This window comes from Cryptotermes secundus, unplaced genomic scaffold (genome assembly GCF_002891405.2).
Source record: "Cryptotermes secundus unplaced genomic scaffold, Csec_1.0 scaffold532, whole genome shotgun sequence".
Taxonomy (NCBI): domain Eukaryota; kingdom Metazoa; phylum Arthropoda; class Insecta; order Blattodea; family Kalotermitidae; genus Cryptotermes; species Cryptotermes secundus.
The window spans coordinates 1-21,889 of NW_019744117.1; the positions used below are offsets into that span (position 1 = coordinate 1).

General features: G+C 39.1%; 1 protein-coding gene and 1 long non-coding RNA gene across 3 annotated transcripts; both read right to left on the reverse strand.

The window, feature by feature from the left end:
• Positions 1-7,315: 7,315 nt before the first annotated feature.
• LOC111874497 lies at positions 7,316-9,959 on the reverse strand. 2 transcript variants are annotated; one of them, XM_023870055.2, is made up of 3 exons: positions 9,696-9,959; positions 9,338-9,509; positions 7,316-8,028 (listed from the first exon to the last, which is right to left on the reverse strand). In XM_023870055.2, exons 1-3 carry the CDS (start codon positions 9,782-9,784, stop codon positions 7,951-7,953), a joined length of 339 nt encoding a protein of 112 aa, XP_023725823.1. In that variant the 5' UTR covers positions 9,785-9,959; the 3' UTR covers positions 7,316-7,950. The 2 variants fall into 2 exon arrangements, 1 of the variants encoding a protein (XP_023725823.1); XR_002844570.2 differs by lacking the exon at positions 9,338-9,509.
• Positions 9,960-16,569: 6,610 nt separating this feature from the next.
• On the reverse strand, positions 16,570-17,590 carry LOC117283093. Its single transcript, XR_004514111.1, has 2 exons — positions 17,366-17,590; positions 16,570-16,872 (listed from the first exon to the last, which is right to left on the reverse strand). It is a non-coding gene; the product is annotated as an uncharacterized LOC117283093 (long non-coding RNA).
• Positions 17,591-21,889: the final 4,299 nt, after the last annotated feature.

The window sequence follows — 21,889 nt, forward strand, 5'->3', positions numbered from 1 at the left end:
AGTTATTCGAAGTAATGGAAATACTTATTAATGATAATTACTAAAGGTGGCTATATGCCGGGGACGATTACAGTAGTTTCTTTCTTATTATTTAGTTCAAAACTAAGCACAGTAGATTACTGTAGGTAGCGGTGCAAGGGTTGAGAAGGCCCACCCCTTATACATTCATTCATTCATTAGTTCAAAACTGGTTACCTCATTTAACTCCCGCTTAAACAATAGCTGCATTCTCAAGTTGGTGCATAACTCAAAACTACTGCTACTCCTTTGGTTTCGGTGCCATTAAGTTTTATTAAAAAGGTAAAAAAGCTATTAAGTTTAATACAATTGTGCTGAATTTAAGTTTCTCACATTAGTAGCTATGAACCATACTGTGGCATGACGCCTGCAAGCTGGAATAGTGGAGCCAGAGCAGCCGTTCATTGCTAGGCATTGACTCTTTAAAAAAGTTCCTGCAGGAATGAACATGCATGCAACAATAGAAGAACTATTTCTGTGCAATGGCAAGGTAAACAAACCTCTATAACAATAGAGGAATTGTTAGGAAATGGGGTTTTCTGTTGGGGCCACCCCGAGTCTATACAGGGTGTTTCACGACTTTAGGGCATAACTGCAGGAGGTGATTTCCTAGGTNTTCACAACCGAGCGCTAGCCTGTGTTGCGGCCAGAAGTGGCATTTTCGAAAATCAGCTTTAAGCACCAATCAATTCAAATTAAAGGTAATTTCACGAAGTTAACTTTACATTCATACAGTTCCTGCAGTTATGCACTAAATTCGTGAAACACTCTGTATAACAAGGATCTCAGGCCAATTAGAATCAGAATTGAGGGAGTCTCATGAGATGGCAGTCAAAGATGACAGAAGAAATGGCAAGAGAGGAATTATTTAACCACCTACACGTTCGGCGTCACTTTTAACTGGCTTCTCCTTTGAGGCCTCAAGCCCAAGTTTGTCGCCACCCTTAACCGCCCTACCTGGTGTCGCTGCTGCTGAAGTTGCTAGGCCATGGCTGATTTCGGCTTGACCAGGCTCCACCGCATCTTCCTTCAAGATCTCAGGATGGGACCTGATGGTATGGGCGCCAGCGAACAGCTAGAGCCTGTTTGCGATTCATTGTAGGGGGGGGGGCGTGAGTAGGTGAAAGCTGGCGACGGGTTTGACTAGCTAGTGGAGACGACTCTCTCCTCAGGTCGGCTACGGGTCAGGCTCGGACAAGTGAGGGTGAAGCACCTCTAACCAACACAATTCACTGTGCTCCTACAACACTTTAGTGCTCTTCTTAAAGGCATTCAGCTGTATAAATTCACACAATTTGATTTAGTTTCGGCTTACAAGCAGCTTACAAGCACTTGCACAAATTGCACCCGATAAGTTCAACTTACAACCGTCCGCTTGTGGATTAAGCCAAATCCCTGTATGAGTCATTATGAGTAAACTTTTGTACTTAGAATTTTCCTTTAGCACGTGCGATGCGGATGCCAAGTTCTGAAGTTGATAGACGACTAAATATCTTAGACTGGGCTCTCTGCCGAGCCAGAGGTCCTAACTGAGTTGGTTCCGCCTATTCTCCTCTCCTCCTAATTTCCCTGATAGGCTGATTCAATCAAATAAGAGGAGTTGGCTTAATTTGGTTCCGGCCAATGACCAATTGTTTTACGGGACTTTTGCCATAAAATCCAAGCAGCAAAATTGACAGCTATGCAACTTACGAGGGGTCGCTAATGATCTCCTGGCACTCCCACTTTTGACTTACAGCTGGTACAAACTGTCACTTCTCGAATTCTCAAAGTGGCTTGCCGCTGTAAGTCAAATTCTCAGTTTCTAAAGAAACTCAATGGGGTTTCTTGAAGTATCATTTCTGCCCTTTTCGAAAATAACGCCAGATGCTTGGACGCAAGGACTACCAGATGTCCTTGTCTGCACAAGCTTGGTCTATCTGCTCATCGCCTACTCCTTGTTATGACATTGTGTCTTAAACCTTTGTTTCTTCATAATTCTTATTGTCTACTCTATCAGCTACTGAAATAAAAAAAGGGGGAGAGGGAGGATTTCAATGGTGCAGTTACAATTAGGCTGTGTAAAGATGATTTCATGCTGTACATACAGTGAGACTGTCATAAATCTGTTGCTATGGAATGGCTGGTGAAGAAAGTTGGCTGGAAAAGGCTTAGCAGGTGCTGCTATGATTTTTGAAGCGTGAGGATCACTGAAATTGTTATAATTAATTGTAGTTACAGTTTGTAAGCATACATAAAATCATTCACCAATCCATACCCAGTCTGTAGTCACTCTAAAATGTGACAATACTATGTTCTTGGGTGTGATGCTGAGTACAAGACTACATGGTATCACATTCCAGAAGACAGTACTATTCATATTCACTGCTGAATTGCAGATAATTATGTGGAGACTATTTCATGCAACATCTTAGAATCTGAGAAGCTTCAGGTGGACTCCTATAAGGACCCCCCTTACACACACAGTTTGGCCTCATTTACATTTTACATTTATTTATTCACCTTCCATAAATCCTGTCGAGAATACATTCTCATGCGGATGTGGAGATCGTCCATGTTACAGTCACAACTAAGGTTTACGGTTGTCATCCAATAGCATGCAGACGTGTATAAAATACTGATAAACATACACAATATAATAAATAAGTTAATTTTAGTGGTAAAAGTAATGGCAAACCTTATACAATTTGTACGGTTTTATGCAAGTCTAATAGTTAAAACATAATGTCATTAATGAGTTTTGTATAACATACATTTTGTATAATAAATTGAAATAAAGACTAGTATACAGTAAAATAAACTTTGTGTATATCTTTCATTCATTTATTCACATTCCACAAATCCTGTCGAGAGCACACACTCACGCAGATGTGGAGATCGTCCTTGTTACAGTCACAACCAAGAATTACAGTTGTCATCCAATAGCATGCTCATTTGCATAAAATACTGATAACATTTACAATATAATAAATAAGTTAATTTTAGTGGTAAGAGTAATGGCAAACCTTATACAATTTGTACAGTTTTATGCAAGTCTATTAATTAAAAAATCAGTAGTTAAAACATAATGTCATTAATGAGTTTTGTATAACTTACATTTTATATAATAAACTGAAATAAAGACTAGTATACAGTAATACAAAATTTGTGTATATTTGAAATAAGCATCTAAAAACCAGAACACAGACTGACAACTTTGTCTTCTTTTAATTGTAAAGCAAGACAACTACTCGCACCTTAAAAAGATTTATAACCAAAATATTCCTGTAAAGAATAAAAAGAATGTAAATATAAAAATTGTTTTAATTGTTCCTAAACAATAAACTTCCTTTTGGTATTTACTCAATTTTACAAGAGGCTGATGTAGATTATTTTGCTGTCTGGTATATATTCTACTCGTATGAATCTCTGAATTTACTATGAATTTGTTTCTATTTTATATCACAGAGCATAAGAGATAGTATGTACTGAGATGCTTGTGGTAAGATTTCTAATTTTCTAAATAAGTTCCTGCACGAATCCCTCCTTCTGCGTCCCAACATAATTCTAATTATATTCTTTTGCATTCTAAAAATTTTTATACATTGGGGTGAGTTACCCCAAAAAGGTAAACCATAATTTATAATAGAATTAAAATAAGAGTGATAAACCACTTTTAAGATGTTTATGGATGTGTATGGTTTAAGCGATCTTATTATGTAGCAGACTGAACTTAGTTTAGAACTAATATACTCAGTGTGGTATTTCCAGCTCACTGTGTCATCAATGAAAATTCCAAGAAATTTAATATTGGATATAGACGTAATTTGTTTTTTGTCATATACAATTTTTATTTCTAGCTGTAAATTGAATGTAGTGGGTTTTGTTAAAATTTATAGAAAGTTTGTTTACTTTGAACCATTCATTTATACTATGAAAAGCATTATTTATATTTACACAGAGATCATCATAGTTTGAACTTTTAACTAACAAACTAGTGTCATCTGCAAATAATATAGGTACAGTTTTATCATTTATAGTTTTGGGTAAATCGTTTATATTGTAACTTGTTGCGTTACTGAAGACGCCGTACGGATTGTTAATTTGTTTATTTAACAATCTACAGGTATCGGCTACAATTAATGATAACACTGTTACGGGTTTCCACACTTTACAAACCCTACAACAAAATCTCTTAACACTCTTCAGGAGTCTTCACGTATTAATAACGCGGGAGCTATACAAGTCTCCCTGAATTACACACTCCAGATATAACTGTACTACAGCACTCACTAAGTCTCGAAAGCACACAATAAGTATTCCGCTCGCTGACTTCATAGTTATCGCACACGCGTCTGTAACTCGTAGCTTGCGAACTGAGAACTCATTGATAACACACACTCGCTCGACTACTACTGATCTCTGCGACCAGGGGATGGCAACTCAATGCTATTGGCGGGCAACACAGCCAGCGTGACGTCATGAAGCAGCACTGCTGCCGCGGCGGCCAGCTGCAATTCTCTTAATAAAAAAATGCTGCAGCCAGTGCCGAGGACTCGTTCGGTAAGAAGGTATGCTATCATACCACCTGCCCTGTCGGTAAGAAAGTATGCTATTATACCACCAGCATTTTTTTTACTGCTCCCTCCCAAAAAATCGCTGGTTCACACATATAGCTAGAATTAATAATAGATGTAAATGAAATGTTCTTATTTTACAGGCACTGGTGAGAAACTTTCTCCCGACAAATAATGTTGCAACCTGATATCTTGTACTGCAGAGGTTCTTACTCCATTGTGTGTTTTCTGTTTTCAAACCGAGTTTAATATCACTTCACTCAAAACCATCTGGAGGGGAATGAGTTAAATGATATTAAACTCGGTTTGAAAACAGAAAACACACAACAGAGTAACAACCTCTGCAGGACAAGATATCAGGTTGCAACATTTATCGGGAGAAAGTTTCTCACCAGTGCCTGTAAAATAAGAACATTTCATTTACATCAATTCAGCACCCCCTTACTGAAATGCAATGGATATTTGAACTATAACATATATAGAATACTTGTGTTTAGGAAAGGTGACTGTGGGTAAACTTGAAAGAAAATTCTGTTTCCATCAGAGATATTTGTATTCAACTTCATAACTTTGCTTACAACTTATACCTGAAAGCTGCACAGAACATAGCTTTTCAGTTACATTAATGTGTTATGTATCATGTACATGAAGTAATAATACTCAGGTTTCCATTTGTTATTAATTTCAGTAGTATAATGAAACTCGAGAATCTGATACACTCTCTTGTTAACAAGATTAAGATTGCATTTAATAATATACGAAAAGCATTAAAATAATTGCAGAACTCTTACAAACCTTTTTTTTTTTTTATTTGTTTCATTCTGGTCCATCACACTAACAATTACAAAGACAAAAATAACTCCGTCCAGCAAGCCACGAACAAACACGGACGATACTAAGAATCTCCTTCACAAGATAGACAGGTGGCACAAGTTCAGCCCCCTCCAAGAAAGACGATAGGAGAAGTGACACGAACCTGCATGGTTTATAAAATTTTGACTTAAAGAACAAAGTTTTAATACCAGGAAGGCTGCTGCGATTGTGAAAAGTTGAATATTGTGTATATTGTGTATTCCAGGCATTGTGTGTGTGTGTGTGTGTGTGTGGGTGTGTATGCAGTGCTTGAGGTGGAATGAAAATAGAACCGGGATGGTTTTTCCCTTTTAATTCATAGGAATTTACTGCCAAAGAAGTAACGGGATGCTTTTAAGCCATTTAGAAAAGAAGCAGGATACCATCCCGCCCCACCTCAAGCCCTGTGTGTATGTAATTTAGCACTCAGAACACCTACTGTGATAGTGGTTTCCGAATAAGTATTGATGTTCCCTCTGAAGACGATCCGTAAGGATCAAAACATGCAAGGGTGCTGAGTTTTCAAGTGGTAAAACTTAAATAGTCACACTGCACGGAGTTGATTTTGTCTTTGTCTTACAAACCTCATGATCTGAAACATGCTCATGTTTCCAAAATAATAAATTAACTGAACGAATATAATGAATGTTGTATTTTAGTGTCCTGTTGCACTGATTCGTATCCATAATGTGTATATATTAACCGTCTTTTACACACACATACGTCCAGCAATACAACGCACACAGCCACATAAGAAAGACACATCAAGAGACACAGTATATACACAATCCTATCCTATCTCTCTAAGATCCATTCTAATATTGTTCACCCACCTATGCCTTGGTCTTCCCTGTGGTCTCTCTTCTTCTGGCTTTCCCACCAATATCCTATATGCATTCCTCGTCTCCCCCATTCGTGCTACATTACATATTTAAGATTTTCAAGGCTCATTATATTGCTTCAGTAATTTCATTATGTTGTGTTCAATAATATGGCCAACATAATGAAATTACTGAAGGAATATAATGAAACTTGAAAATAAAATATCTGAAGCAATATAATGAACCTTGAAAATCTTAAATATGTAAATGTTCATAAGCTCAATGCTGAACACAATCAAATGGCAAAAATAATGCAATGACTGAAGGGATATACCCATAATAACAAATTAGATGAATAAAATATGTAGACACTAATAAGTAAAACTTCCTACCTAGGAAGTTGTTAATAAATTTAGTTACAAAATATACACTGAATCCTGACATTGATTCTGCTCCTCAGTGTTTCATGCTGAATCAGGCAACCTGAAGATTGCAAGTCAATTATAAAATAATGCCACTTCACTCTTACCCACATATAAACACGAACCATTTGAGTCAGAAAAGAATTTCCCACACAATTCTTGACTGAAATATAATTATTTTCAGATATAGGGCAGAATGAACTCTGATCATCTTCTGACAATGATGTTCTAATACTCTGGGAAGAAGGAAACAGGTCTCCAAAGCAAGGAGAGGGAGCTCAAGATCAGAATAGGTTTCTTGTACGTAATCCGACTCTAGGTGATAATGTTATCAACAAATTACTCAATACCAGAGGTTTGAGACAAGAGCATGTGAAGGCATGGCAGTTGCAGTTGCAGTTGCAGTTGCTTGTCATCAGGGTTACTTTCTCCAACTTATGAAACATCTATAGATGCTCTTGTGAGCAATTGGAATATATTATTCCAGTAATTCAACAACTGCTCTCTGCCAATTTCCAGGGCTGGTATGGGCAGGATATTACAAGGCAAAGATGAAGAAGCATTACTTTCCTAATGACTTACTGATTTGTCAGTATCTTATTCTTCCTCTTTGTGGCCCTTTGCCTGGCTGATTCAGTCATCAACCTGTTTGTTCGCTTACACCAATAAGGAATGTAAATTCTTGTGAGACATCTCACAATACCATCTACTATTCCTTGGTAGTGAAGTGAACAACCAGTACACCTGAACCACTCCAAGTCAATGGTGCTCTTAATGGCAGCTGTGATATGCTGCAACATGAATTGAATTGCCTACCATCACAGATTATATTAGAGTTACAGCATACCAACAGTCTCCACACCAACGTCTCAGAAATATATGAAGATATTGGCTGATAGCAGCACTTCAGATGTCACGCATGTCTTGTGTGCATCACAGCTGACACCATGAAGCACCTGTCTGGCAATGGAACCACTGACATAGGCTACTGAGAACACTTCCATGTCACCAGCATGTACTGCAGCAACCATGTCCTTCTGTACTTGTTGAGTAACATGGAAACTCAGGAAATTCATCAGGGGTTTCCTTGCCACGACTTGTGGACGGATTTGGTGAAGAAGCATCAGGTGCCCTGAACAATGACTATAGGTTACACACAACAGTAGCACCATCATCCTCACAACTAGTTCCACACAGACCTCTGATAGCAAGTGCACTGATGATGTTAGTCTTCAGGGCATCTACAAACTGTCCCACAGTTGGATTATTGTTCAAACCAGACTACAAACGAATAGCTTCAAATGTGTTCACAAGGTGATCACCAAACAGCTGTTGCCAGGTATTCACCACAGCACCCCACTGAAAGAAGATTAAAAAGGAAATTAGTGGGCTTCCTTACATGATGGACTTCTTCAGATTTGAAAAAAACACACTTTACTTGAAAGGGACTGCCATTATAAAGATTTTGTATATTTCATTAAATTATTCCTCATAGCAGTCTTCACCACCTTATTCTCTTATAAATCATATTACTTGAATTGAATTGAATTTATTTGCATTCCATAGACCCTAAGTAGGTTAATACCTCTGGATATGGAACAAGTCAAAATAATACCTACTGGTACAAGTAATTTTATCTTAAACTAATATAGCTTAATTCTACATTATTCTCTATTTACATTGAGGTATTCATCTACAGAGTAGAAGGAATGAGCATGCAGATATTTCTTTAGCTCTGATTTAAAATGTTTAGTATCATTACTCAAGTTTTTGATACTTTGTGGGAGACTATTGTACACTTTTATGCCAGAAAAGTAGACTCCTTTTTGATATAGTGATAAGTTTGATGAAGGTAGATGGAAGTTATATTTTTGTCTAGTATTCATGTTATGGATATTGGAATTTAATTCAAATTTTTTTTTTTTTTGTACACAACAAATAAGAGAAGCGATAGTATATATTGTGATTGAAGAGGTAGAATTTTTAATTTCTTAAATAAATCTCTATGTGAATCTCTACTTCCATGTCCTGTAATGATGCTAATTATATTCTTTTGTATCTTAAAACTTTTTACACTATGTGAAGAGTTTCCCCAGAATATTAATCCATAGTTCATAATAGAATGAAAGTAGGCATGGTGAACCACCTTCAGTGTTTCCTGTGGCATAAAGGGCTTAATCGATCTCATTGCATAGCAAGCTACACTTAATTTAGGTATAGTTTGTTCTATATGTATTTTCCAAGACAGTGTACTGTCTACATGTATTCCATGATAGTGTGATCTGCTTTTCAAACATTTTTAATTACCCTAAAAACATTTGACATATAGTACATAACTTGTGTATTGATAAGTTTGTATTGTAGCACCCTGTTGCACTCTTCAATTTTATTATAAATCTTATTTTACAGTCTTATGTGAAATGATTTATTAACTTTAAGTTTAAAATTTAAAACTTAAAAAGTTGCACATAAGACAGTATAATAAGATTTGTAATAAAATTGTATATTGATGTACAGTTTCATATGTAATGAATGATGACAATGACATATGTTTGATCACAACTGGGTTCTTGGGACAATTACTTCAAAAATTAGCTCTCATTATTCTCACTAGCCACTTCTCTCATAACAGAATATAATTCATAGCATAGAGTGCAGTGGTCCTTACCTGTAGCCAATACAGTGTTGTGACTTGCTGCAATGATTGATATGCCACTACCCTTTCAGCTGTAGTGAAATCACTTTCCAGGAAATGTTTGCTGCACAAATAATTATTGTCCAGCATTTTAGCAGAATCAACAGTGAAGGATATTCCAATTTTTCCTGCCCATACCGCAGCACTGTAAAAGTAGAACAAATAGTCTCAAAACGTAGAAATAATTCTCCAGTAAACATTACAAACATGGTACACATTCTAATATTTTGGGTTATGTTGACTAAATTGAACACAGACATACACTAAACTTAATTTATTCATTGGATTAAGCAACACATAGTAATTACACCATGAAGTAAAACAGACATACCGTGCTGGATCCCTTGGAAAACTGAAGAATCTTATGCCTTGCTTGCTGGATGACAAGCACCCAGCATCAACACACGTTTTTGTTCTCATGTTTATGCTGCAAAAAGCAATACAAAAATTGTAACACCATCACGGTACTCTTAGAACTCCTTCACAATCAACAGACAATCTCTGGGATAAACCGAAAATTGAAGAACATATCATAAAAAATATCATTTAGATGATAGTTCATGATAACCTAAAAAATTTTAGGCTTGAAAGAATTCTATATGTTTCTCATTCCATTTGTGGTAGTAAGCATAACATTCATATACACAAATAATATGTTTAATATGGAGCTGTAATTTCGTTCGCAAATGTCTACTTTCGTTTCGCAACCACATCAAATCAAAATTCATACTTACCAATTTGCATATAATGCACCACCATAACCGCACGTAATTGTGGGTATTCAAGTTGATTTGTTTAGGCTCTCTGATTGGTCGAGACCAGTGTGAGTTTCGTCCGCCGCTCTCCGAGGCAATAGTTACCGTGTTTCCCTTTCCCCTATTCCAGTTGCCACCCCCTGCTCGTAGCTGCTGTGCAGTTCCCTTATATAACCGCAGTGGTGCCTGTTGCGTGCCACGTCACAGTATGAAGTTGATTACGGGTACGTAGCGTTGCGCGTTACGTCACCGCGGGGAGAGTGGAGGGGTGGTGACTCGCCTATTACGAGAGAGCTACGTTACCGCCACGTGTTTAGGTGTGGCTTGGCCGCTGTGGTCACGTCCGCTAATTTCGGTATTAGGCCTGGTGCTGGTGTCTGCCCCACCTCGGGCAAAGCTACGAGTGTTACTGGCTCACAGTGCGCCAGAGGAGATCCTCTCCTGAGCTTTTGGTCCTTGTGGGTAACATTCATGACCCTCACTGGTACTTCTTGACAGTCCTGAACTAGGGTCCTGGCTACGTAGATTCCTTCAGGCAGGTGGGCCTGGGGGCTTGGTTCTACTAGATCATTCTCTACTCCCAGATGACTCTTCATTTTATCCATCACTATTTATTCCCTCACTCCATGTGGGTATCACATGGTCCTTTGCCACTACTAAGTTAGGACGGGGTCCTGCCCCAGGACTCCATAACGATACTTCTTCTTCTGCCATACGCAGAGTTTGACGCCCTATATCCACTGAAGCATCATAGGCGCGCAGTATATCCAGTCCCAGGTGAGCTCATCTGTGATATTTGCGACAAAAACCCACATCATAATAGGTTGACGCCCTAGGATAAGGGTCAACAGAACTTCTTTCAGTATGGGCAGGGATCCTCCAGACACGGTCTGCAGCGTGAAATCTGGATTTGGCTGTCTTTCAGGCCATCCGGCGGCGATATCCGGTCTTACTACCGTGACGTATGCTCCAGTGTCCACTGTCACCTGGCACGGCTTATCACCGACTCATCCCTGGGTGACCAGACTGGTGTTGGCTTTCTCCGTCATGTCGGTGAGTGCGTAGTGTGGGGACCTTAACGCATATGCCGGCGTTCGCCCACTCCGCCGGCCGTCGCCCGTTTCCCGATGGTTGGTCCTTTCTCCAGCTTGTTTCCCTGTTGTTGCTGGGACGCCATTCTGATTTCCCCAGCGATTCCCGTTTATTTCCTGGAGGTCCTTTTTGGTCCTGGTGCTGTCTATTGTCATCTTGTTGGGTGTGGGGCGATCAGAACTTGGTACTATCTCCGCGAGGCCTGGCTGCTACCAGTACCGCCTGCATCTCTAGCGCTTGTCGGAGGGCCTCGTTTACCATCTTCTCCCCTCCCAGCAGCAGCTGGATTTTTATATTGGCATCTCGTATTCCGTATATGAAGGCTTTTCCTGCTTCTCTTCCTATGTGGTCAGCAGGTAGATTGGGGTAGGCACCACGGGAAAGGAGTTCAATGGCCGTGGCAAAGTCTTGCAGGGATTCTCCAGGTCTCTGCGTCCTCGTTCGTAATTGGCAGTGGTAAGCAGCTGCAAAGTGTTGGTCCCCGAAACGGTCCTCTAGAGCCTGAAGTGTTTCCTCATAAGTCGTATTTGTCGGAATGCTAGGTAGTATTTCCGCCGCCCGACCCTTCAGGGCAGTAATTAGGTATGTCGATTTTTCCCGGTCCGACCATTGGTTGTGTTCTGCCACGGTCTCGAATTGTCGCCGGAACACGCTCCACATTGAATTCCCGTTGAATGTCGGTGGCTGAGCTGTGCTCGCGCTGACCGTGATTCCCCGCTCGGTCCTCGTCTGTACTACTTCCAACCGGGCCTGGAATTCGGGTTTGGTCTCTTCAATTGCTGCACAGGTTTTCGTTAGTTCTTCCTGGATATTTCATTTGTCGTGTTCGACGATCGCCAAAATGTTTTCAACTCTATGTTGGATTTTGTCATCCAACTCTGTTCGCATAGATTTCATTGCTGCCTTCAATTCTTCCTTGTCTGCAACCGCCTTTTCTTGATTGGCGTCTAATTTGGTATTAAATCTTCTTTGTCTGCCTTCCTACTTTCTTGCATGGCCCTCAACTCTTGCAGCATATCGTCTTTATCAGTTTTCCTATCGCCGTATAATTTTGCCAGCATGATATTTGCTTTTTCTTGATTGGATTCTAATTTCGCCAGGAAATCCTTTTTGTCTTTCCTCCTACTGGTCTCCATTCGCACTCGGTCGGCATCTGCTTTTGCTTGGTTTACCCTCATCTCTTCTTGATGGGTTTTCATGCTGGCGTCCATTCTGGCCAGCATTTCCATCATCTGCTGCATCTCCATTTTGTAGCAGTAAAATATTCGATGCACAACAATTCGTATGTGGCGTGTTTAAGATCGTAATCCCACTTCTGACACCAATGTAACGTGTTGCGTTACTGAAGACGCTGTACGGATTGTTAACAATCTACAGGTATCGGCTACAATTAATGATAACACTGTTACGGGTTTCCACACTTTACAAACCCTACAACAAAATCTCTTAACACTATCTTCAGGAGTCTTCATGTATTAATAATGCGGGAGCTATACAAGTCTCCCTGAATTACACACTCCAGATATAACTGTACTACAGCACTCACTAAGTCTCGAAAGCACACAATAAGTCTTCTGCTCGCTGACTTCTTAGTTATCGCACACGTGTCTGTAACTCGTAGCTTGTAAACTGAGAACTGGTTGATATCACACTGACTGATAACACACTCTCGCTCGACTATTACTGATCTCTGCGACTGCCACAGTACAACTGACTCGTAGCTGCTGTGCAGTTCCCTTATATAGCCGCAGTGGTGCCTGTTGCGTGCCTCGTCACAGTAGGAAGTTGATTACGGGTACGTAGCGTTGCACATTACGTCGCCGCGGGCAGAGTGGAGGGGTGGTGACTCGCCTATTATGAGAGAGCTACGTTACCGCCACGTGCCGCTGGGGAGGTAGGAGTCCTCCATTGCGCAACATGTTACACTATAAATGAGAAATAACAATGGACCCAGAATTGAACCTTGCGGGACACCATGTCTAATTTTGCCCCATGTTGAAAATTCATTGAGATTAAGATTTGTATTTGTAATTAAAACCCTCTGATATCTATTTCTGAAATAAGATTCAAGCCATAGTTTAGCTTTACCCTTTATCCAATAGAACTCTAATTTCGACAACAGAATCTCATGATTAACACAATCGAAGGCCTTTTCTAGGTCACAAAATATGCCTCCTATTAAGTTTGTGCTGTTTAAGGTCTTACAGATTTCTTCCACTAAAACGTTATTGTTGTTTAAGTGCTCAATCAATTGAATGCTCATAGCTTTTTCTAATACCTTAGAGAACGAAGTTAAAAGTGATATAGGCCTGTAATTGGAAATATTTGTTTTTTCACCCTTTTTAAACAGCGGTCTTATTTCTGAGTATTTTAAACAATCTGGGAAAATTCCTTGTGATAATGAATTGTTACATATGCGAGTCAAAGGAGAGCTAATGAAAAGGGAACTGATTTTTAATACTTTAGTGGATATTTCATCATATCCATAAGAGTTTTTTGCTTTGAGAGATTTAATTATATTTTCAACTTCCTTAGTTGATAAAGATTTAAGTTTAATATGCGGAAAGGGATTTATAAAAGTCTTCATTAGATACTGAATGGGAGTAGTGTCTGGAAGGTAACTAATATTAGTATCATTTTGTTTATTTTTTGCATTTTTATTTTCAGCTACAGATAAAAAGTAATTGTTAAAGGTTTCTGCAATTTCTTTCTTTTCTCTAACCCATTTTCCATCCACCTTTAATGTGCATATTATTTCATTGTTTGGCCCCTTATTAGTTTCTAATTTTACTATATCCCATATGGTTTTATTTTTATTTTTGGAATTTTGAATTTTGTTATCATATTTCAGTTTTTCAGCTTCCTTAATGACCTTAGATAAAATTTTACAGTATTTTTTTATGATAGTTACTTAATTCTGAATTATTACTGTTTCTACATGCCATATAGAGTTCTCTTTTACGTTTACAGGATGTTTTTATTCCTACAGTAATCCAATCACATACTTCATTTGAAATTGTTTTTTTTAACTGGAATAGTAAATTTTCAAGCAAGTGTCTGAAAAGGAGTTATAAATTATATTAACATTATCACTAGAAAATGTTGAGTCCCATGTTTCATAACTTAGTTTAATTAAAAAGTCATTTATTGTGTGTTTGTTTATTTTCCTTATTATTTTAAATTGTTTCGCATGTGTTCTCATGTTTATTGTTTTAAATGTTATGGACTGTGCATCATGATCAGACAGTCCATTTATTATAGGCCTTACAGAATAATTTTCCCTTCTAGTAATATTGATGAAAATATTATCAATGGCTGTAGCAGAATTTACTTGAACTCTGGCAGGAAAATTTATCGTATTTGTTAAATTATAAGTTTCTAATAAGGTATCTAACTTGTTTTTCTTTTCACTATCAAGAAGGTAATTTATATTAATATCCCCACAAATAATATATTCTTGTGTTGAGGTATATAGGTTTCTAAGTACTGTATCTAGTTTTGTTATGAATGTATCAATGTTTCCAGTTGGAGCTCTATATATTGTAATTATACAGTCTGTTGGAGCTCAGGTTTAACTTAACAGCACATACCTCAAAATCTTTTTCTTTACAATATTTTTTTAGGTCTATATTTACAAAATTCAAGCCTGTGCATAGATAGATGCATACTCCTCCTCTTTCATACAAGGTTCTACAATAGTTTGCTCCTAGTTTATAAGAATTTATGTTTAACTGTTGTAATTGCAAGAAATTCATGTGATGTTCTGTAAAACATAATGTGTGTGGGGAGGCTGGGTGTAGATGACTCAGTAGTTCATTTGCTTTCCCCCTTAAAACTCTAATGTTCTGATGGAAAACATTTAAGAATTTGATATTGTTTTCTTTTTTGGTTACTCCATTTAAGGAAATATTTCTTTTTGGAGCACCTTTATTTACCATAAAAAATTCTTATTTTTCATACCTGGTAGTTTTTGGAGTCTATTTGATTTGCGTACTGGTTCATTTTTTTGCTCTGTAGTTGTTTTTACTGTGTCATTCATACCTGGACAATTAGCTTGTAGATTTGCATTATAATTTTCAGATTTCTTCCGGTGCAAGCAAATGTTCCTGGGTTGACCAGTTCTTTTCCCACCTCTCTTCAAGGGTCCATTTGTTGGTGGAATGTGAGTTCCTTCCTCTTCTAGCTCTTGTTCATCCAGTTCGGCCTGCACAGTTGAAGACTGAAAGGCAAAACTGATGCGTGTGGTGCAGCCAGCCAATTGTTTGGACTCTTGGCCTGTGGGAGACCCATCAGTCTGTCAGTTCTACCTGCAGGACCGTAGCAAGTGACGTGTGTGACTCAGCAATATAGGCTGGAAGACCGTGATTGTGGCATGAAGCCTGCTGGTCTATCTGCACGTGTATGGGGAAGGAAAGGGAGGGGATAAACTGAAAGTTTTGCCTGTTAAGGTCGATCGGAAGGCCAAACTATGTGTGTATGGGGGGCCTAAGACTACATACTGTTACATATCCAAGATATTACTCTCATTATGATACATCAGTTATTTACAAATCCTATTTATTTTCAGTTTTAGACAAATATTTCACTGCGCTTCAACTGTCCCTAAAAACACTCAATTACTGAGGTCCATATGAAACTGCGTTAATGTGAAATTCAAATTAAGGTGTATACTTGTATGTACGTACATAAGCACACAATAAATTTACCTTATTTCTATGATTTTTAGACGTCACTTCTTATTTTACAGAATAAATGTAGTTTGTCTTTCAAAAAGAAAACCAATCAGGAAAATATTTTGACCTGTGAAATATGAGCAAGTGAAGAAGTGTGGAACTATGTGATTTATAGAGGTCTCTCAGTATTCAACAGTCAAATGAAGGATTCTAAGTCAGTTCAATCCATTTCATATACAGCCTTTCCTCAAGATGAATTCTGAAATTATACTGCCATGTCCTTCTCAGTCTTCAGCTCTCTTAACAAAATTTGTTATGTATCTCTTGTCTCTCCATCTAAACTATATGTCCTGCCAATCACAATTTCTTTTATTTCAATATCCTAATAATATTATGTGAGCTATACAAATCATAAAACTCTTGAAAAGTTCTGTCTTCTAGGATATGATGGCACGTAGTACCAAAACACTTAATTTTTCATAACTACTGCTGTGAGAACCTTAAATTGCACTCAAAACCCTTCATTACATAAGATCCTATATTGGCAACTTATTTCACCTCTTCACAGTTGTGAATACTTAATGGGCAACATCACAGCAAATATTTGAAACATAAGATGCCACGGTCACAAAAGTAAGGTAATATTACTGTCGCATACTTCTGACTTTATTCTGAATACTTTTACAATATGGCAATCATACACATCACTAAATTTTAAGTTTCTTTGTAGTTACCACAACTACGATAAAACTACTGAAACCTAACCAACCTTCTGAATTTCAAATTTTATTACAGAATAACAGAAACAACTCCCAGCAACATAAATAACAAAACTAATCATCATATTATAAAGATGTGCTGCTTTGCATGTAAATTTTTAAAAAGTATAAAAGTAGACTGGTCTGTTAACAAAAGTCTAACCTGAAACTCAAAGAGCCACAGCCATTGCTAGTGGGCATGTGGCCTTCTTTCTTCATTGCATCACCACCTGAAAAGAAACAATTTGATAAACATCCTACACATTCTTCATACTTCAATTCAAGCTGATCCAAGTGGTATCCATGACGTGTATACACGAATTCGAATTTTTAAGCGTCGAAAAAATTCTGGGAACAAGTCCTTCGGGAGGGACTTTGAGCCGTGGGCCCAATGTCGTGGCTTTACGGCACGTAAAAGAACCTCATATCTCCAAAGGAGGTCACTGAGCCAAATTAACGGACGTTTGCCGCCCAACAGCAGTCTCTAATACCTCTGGTAGTTGGGGGAAGCATTATAGATACCTCTCAGCTAGTAGAGCCGGTCTCGCTGGCTGGGCGGGACTGATGGTAAGCACCAGTACCGGTAGGATATAGAGACTGGTAGAAATCATAGAGGGAAGCACAATGGACCAATACAGGTCTCAGTGCATGGGGAAACCCACCCTCTCCAATAACTAACTAACTAAAATGCTATTCTACATATCCTACAAATCAATAAAATACCAGCCATCTGGACAGAAGAACTCGCAGTCCTCCTCTGTTGCAGCGTCTACGATTTTAGTGAGTACAGCGAATTTCTCACCACCTGCCAGGACGTCGTTGATTATGAACTCAACGATGTACTGGCTTGAATCATAAATAAATGAAATAAAGTTCTCGAAAAGCAGCAGACCAACTTTGCCTAGCGCCTACAGCGATAAAACTCTGATGAGGTTCACCATTGCGAAAACTGTGCGACACTACACGCGAAGGGGGGGTGGAACTCTCATGTTATTGGTTGGCAACATGGCCGCCATGACACCTCGGTGCAATGAGGCTGCCATCTATACCCATCATACCGGAACTAAATTTAAAATGCCCTCCTTGGCCGACAGCACAATCGGTAAGAAGGTATGCTACTTTACCAACTATTTTGAGTGGCCCTACCCCTGCCCCTTCCAATGATTTTTTCGCTACTAGCAGTAAATTCTTTTACAACCAGATCTCTTGTACTGCAGAGTCTCTTTCCTTCTGGCTTTCCACGAACATCCTACATGCATTCCTCGCCTCCCCCATTCGTGCTACATGCCCTGCCAACCTCATCCTCCTCGACTAGTGATATTGAACACAGAATATCACTAGTCCAGGAGGATGAGGTTGGCAGGGCATGTAGCACGAATGGGGGAGGCGAGGAATGCATATATTGGTGGGAAAGTCATAAGGAAAGAGACTACTGGGAAGACCAAGGCATAGGTGGATGGACAATATTAAAATGTATCCTAGTGAAATAGGATGGTATGGTATGGATTGGACTGATCTGGCTCAGGATAGGGACCAGTGGAGGACTATTGTGAACACAGTAATGAACCTTCGGGTTCTACAAAAGGCTGGAAAATTCTTGAGTGGCTGCACAATTGACAGGTTCTCAAGAAGGGCTCAGCTCCATAAGGAAGTTCGATATCACTTCACCCATATCCTTTGGGTTGGATTTGTGTGAATTTCTATTAAACTTGGTCCCCCATTTTTCTCCAAAAAAAAAACAGAATTAGAGCCTCTGCAGCTCTGGAGTACAAGAGATTAGGTTACAAATTATTTATCTGGAGAAAGTTTCTCACCAGTGCCTGGAAAATCATAACCTTTCTTTCACCTGAAACACCTCTCTAACCAAAGGCACTGAACATTGAGAACTGTGACAAACATGGAATAGTTGTATTTAACAAAGCTGAAGGTGGGGAAACTTGAAAGAAAATTCTGTTTCCATCAGAGATACATATATTAAACCTCATAATTTTTTCTTACCGTACACTTGAGAGCCATACAGAACACAGATTTTCGGTCACATTTAAGTATTATAAATCATATATTGTAAGAAACAATACTCATGTTCCCATTTATTATTATTTTCATTCAAATGATGGAATTCCGGAATGTGAAATACACTCTTGTCAACAAGATTAAGACTGCATTTAAAGATATAAGAAAATGTGATATATTCATCTTCACTAGTTCAGTACTGGGCAGAATAATATGGCAGAAATAATAACATATCTTAAATAAATGTAATGAATATTGACAATCTGTTGCCCATTCATATTCCAGTTCAGTAATGGAAAGGTTTATATGGCAAAAGTAACAAATCTTACAAAAAATGTAATGAATACTGAAAATCTGGTATCATTCATATAGCGGTCCAGTAATGGAAAGGCTTATATGGCAAAAGTAACATATGTCTTACAAAGAAATATAATGAATACTGACAATCTGGTATCTATTCATATTCCAGGTCAGTAATGAAAATATATAAACCTTTCCACTTCAGTACTGGATACATTTAATGAAACAGGTAAAGAACGTACATAAATAGTCCTACCCACATTCAATCCTGATACTGATTCTGCTTCTCAGAGTTTCACACTGAGGTGGATAACCTGAACTTTGCAAGTCGATTATGAAGTAATGCCTCATTCTTACCTACACATAAAGATGACCCATGTGTGTCAGAAAACAATTTCCCATACACTCGATTGAAATATAATTTCTTGAAGATAAAAGGCCAGAATGAACGCTGACCCAGTGAAGTTCTAATATTCTGAGACGAAGGAAACTTGTTTGCACAGAGGCAAGGAGTCAAAATAAGTTTCATGTATGTAATCGAACCGTGGTTGACCATGTTATCATTCACTGCAACGTGTTTGCAAATCAGGAAAAAGATGTAGCTCAAGTTCAAAGCAGGTGTCTTGTGCGTAATTGAACTGTGGATGACGATGTTATCATTCGCTACACAGTAGTTTCTGTTGCTGCACTGCGACTGCTTGTCACCAGGGATACTTTCTCCAACTTACGAAACATTTAAAGATGCTCATGTGACTAGTTGGCACACACATTCTTCCAGTAATTTCATAACTACTCTCTGTCAGTTTCCAGGGCTGGTATGGGCAGGACATTACAAGGCAAAAATGAAGAAGCATTACTTTCATAATGACTTACCGATGAAACAGTACCTTCATTTTCCTCTCTGCCGCCCTCTGCCTGGCTGCTTCAGCCATCAACCTGTTTCTTTGCTTACACCACCAAGGAATGTAAATTCATGTGAGACATCTCACAATACTACCTACTATTCGTTGGTGGTGAAGCGAACAGCCAGAACACCTAATCCACTTGAAGTCAACGGTGCTCTGATGGCAGCTGTGATATGCTGCTCCACTGAATTCAAGTGGGCAGCCTCTGTCATAGACTCCATCAGAATTACAGCAGTACCAACAGTCTCCACCAGCTTCTCAGAAGGATAGGTGAGAGACTGTTCTGCATCACTGCACTCCTTGAAATATATGAAGACACTGGCTGATAGCAGCACTTCAGATGTCAGGCATGTCTTGCATGCATCACAGCTGACACCCCGAAGCACCTGTCTGGCAATGAAGCTACTGACAACACTTCCATGTCACCAGCAGGTACTGCAGGACTCATGTCCATCTGTACTTGCTGAGCAACATGGAAACTCTCAGGCACACCAGCAGGGGTTTCCTTGTCATGACTTGTGGAAGGATTTCGTGATGCCGCTTCAGGTGCCCTGAAAAGCGATTGTAGATTATCCAGAAGAGTAGCACCATCATCCTCGCAATTAGTTTCCACCAGTCCTCTAAATGCAAGGCCACTGATGATTCTAGTCTTCAGGGCATCTACGAACTGTCCCACAGTTGGGTTATTGTTCGAACCACAATTCAAACGAATAGCTCCAAATGTGTTCTCAAGGGGGTCCTGATTCAGGTTTTGGGTGTGAAGGTACTCAAAACCCGCCTCTTTTTTCAGTGTCCTCCACACATGCTGGGCAGCAGTGATGTCAATCAGCCACCCATTCTGTGAAGGAGGAGGATGAAGAAAGGCGGGTTTACCATCCTTGAGGAAGATCCAACTCTTTTTCCCCATACTTGCCTTTTTCCAGACCTCTATATGGGGACTGTTGACACTGAGTGGGCAACGCAGTGTTTTCCCTCGGCCAACGCTTGTTCCACCATTGAAACTATCAAAGAGGTTGTCAACCTCCTCAAAAAACACAGCTGTTGCCATGTACTCGCTGCTGCACCCACCTGATTGGGNGGGGGGGGGGACAGGTCAGTGTGCTACCTTACGTGGTGAATTACAGTTTCTTTACATTGGACTAATGTTATACAAAACTTGTACTTTTCATTACATGATTCCTCATATTAAAATCTTTGCCAACTAATTCAGACTGATAGTGTCGTCTGCTTTTCAAATATTTTTTAATTATCCTAAAAACAGTATTTGTGACATATGCTACATAACTTGTATATTTATATACAGTTTCAGAAGTTAATTCAAGTCAGATGATAATGAAGTTTGTTTGATTACAACTTGGTTCTGAGGCAGTAACTTTGAAAACTAGTCCTCATTATTAGTCACTTCATTCATAAAAGAAACATATAGTGCTTACCTGTAGCCACTAGAGCATTGAGGCTTGCTGCAGCAGTATGGCTCATGACCTGTGCAGCCAAGCGCACATTCATTGAGCTCTGTGATGTGGGGTTCAGGTGGGTGTGTGTCACCCTATACAACAGGCGAAACTGTCTGGTTTTGTCGATTTCATACAGTTTCAGTATGTGGTCCCACTTAGCAATAACAGAAAGTTGGGTGCCCACATGTTCAGACTTCAACTGCACATCATGTTTCAGGAAAAGATTCTGGGTGCACTTCAGAAGGTGGGGTGGATCATACACTGTTGCAGTTTCTTGATTGCGAAATCTGAAGAGTGGTTTCCTTCTGGAAGCACCCAACAGTTCAAGGCCATGACATTGTTGGCACCCATGTCACACACAGTGGCAACCACCTTCAGGCCAGCATTCTGACAGGCATCAAGAACCTCCTTCAAGTATTGCACAATCATCTCTGCCTTTGTGCTTCCACGAGTAAAGTAGTAAGCCACTGGCTGCTTCCACTTTCTCAGCAGGTCATGGATCATGAAGAGCAGAGCATGATTTGCAATGCTGCAAGTCCTGCCCTGACTTCCACAATCCTCAAAACCCCCAATGC

What these genes read in the sequence shown, in the direction of transcription:
- LOC111874497 (XM_023870055.2), bottom strand. Translation starts at nt 9,784, where the DNA reads ATGAGAACAAAAACGTGTGTTGATGCTGGGTGCTTGTCATCCAGCAAG. An exon ending in TTTCCAAGGGATCCAGCACG is followed by an intron (nt 9,510 to 9,695) that starts GTATGTCTGTTT and finishes CTACTTTTACAG; the next exon opens with TGCTGCGGTATGGGCAGGAA. An exon ending in CAACACTGTATTGGCTACAG is followed by an intron (nt 8,029 to 9,337) that starts GTAAGGACCACT and finishes ATCTTCTTTCAG; the next exon opens with TGGGGTGCTGTGGTGAATAC.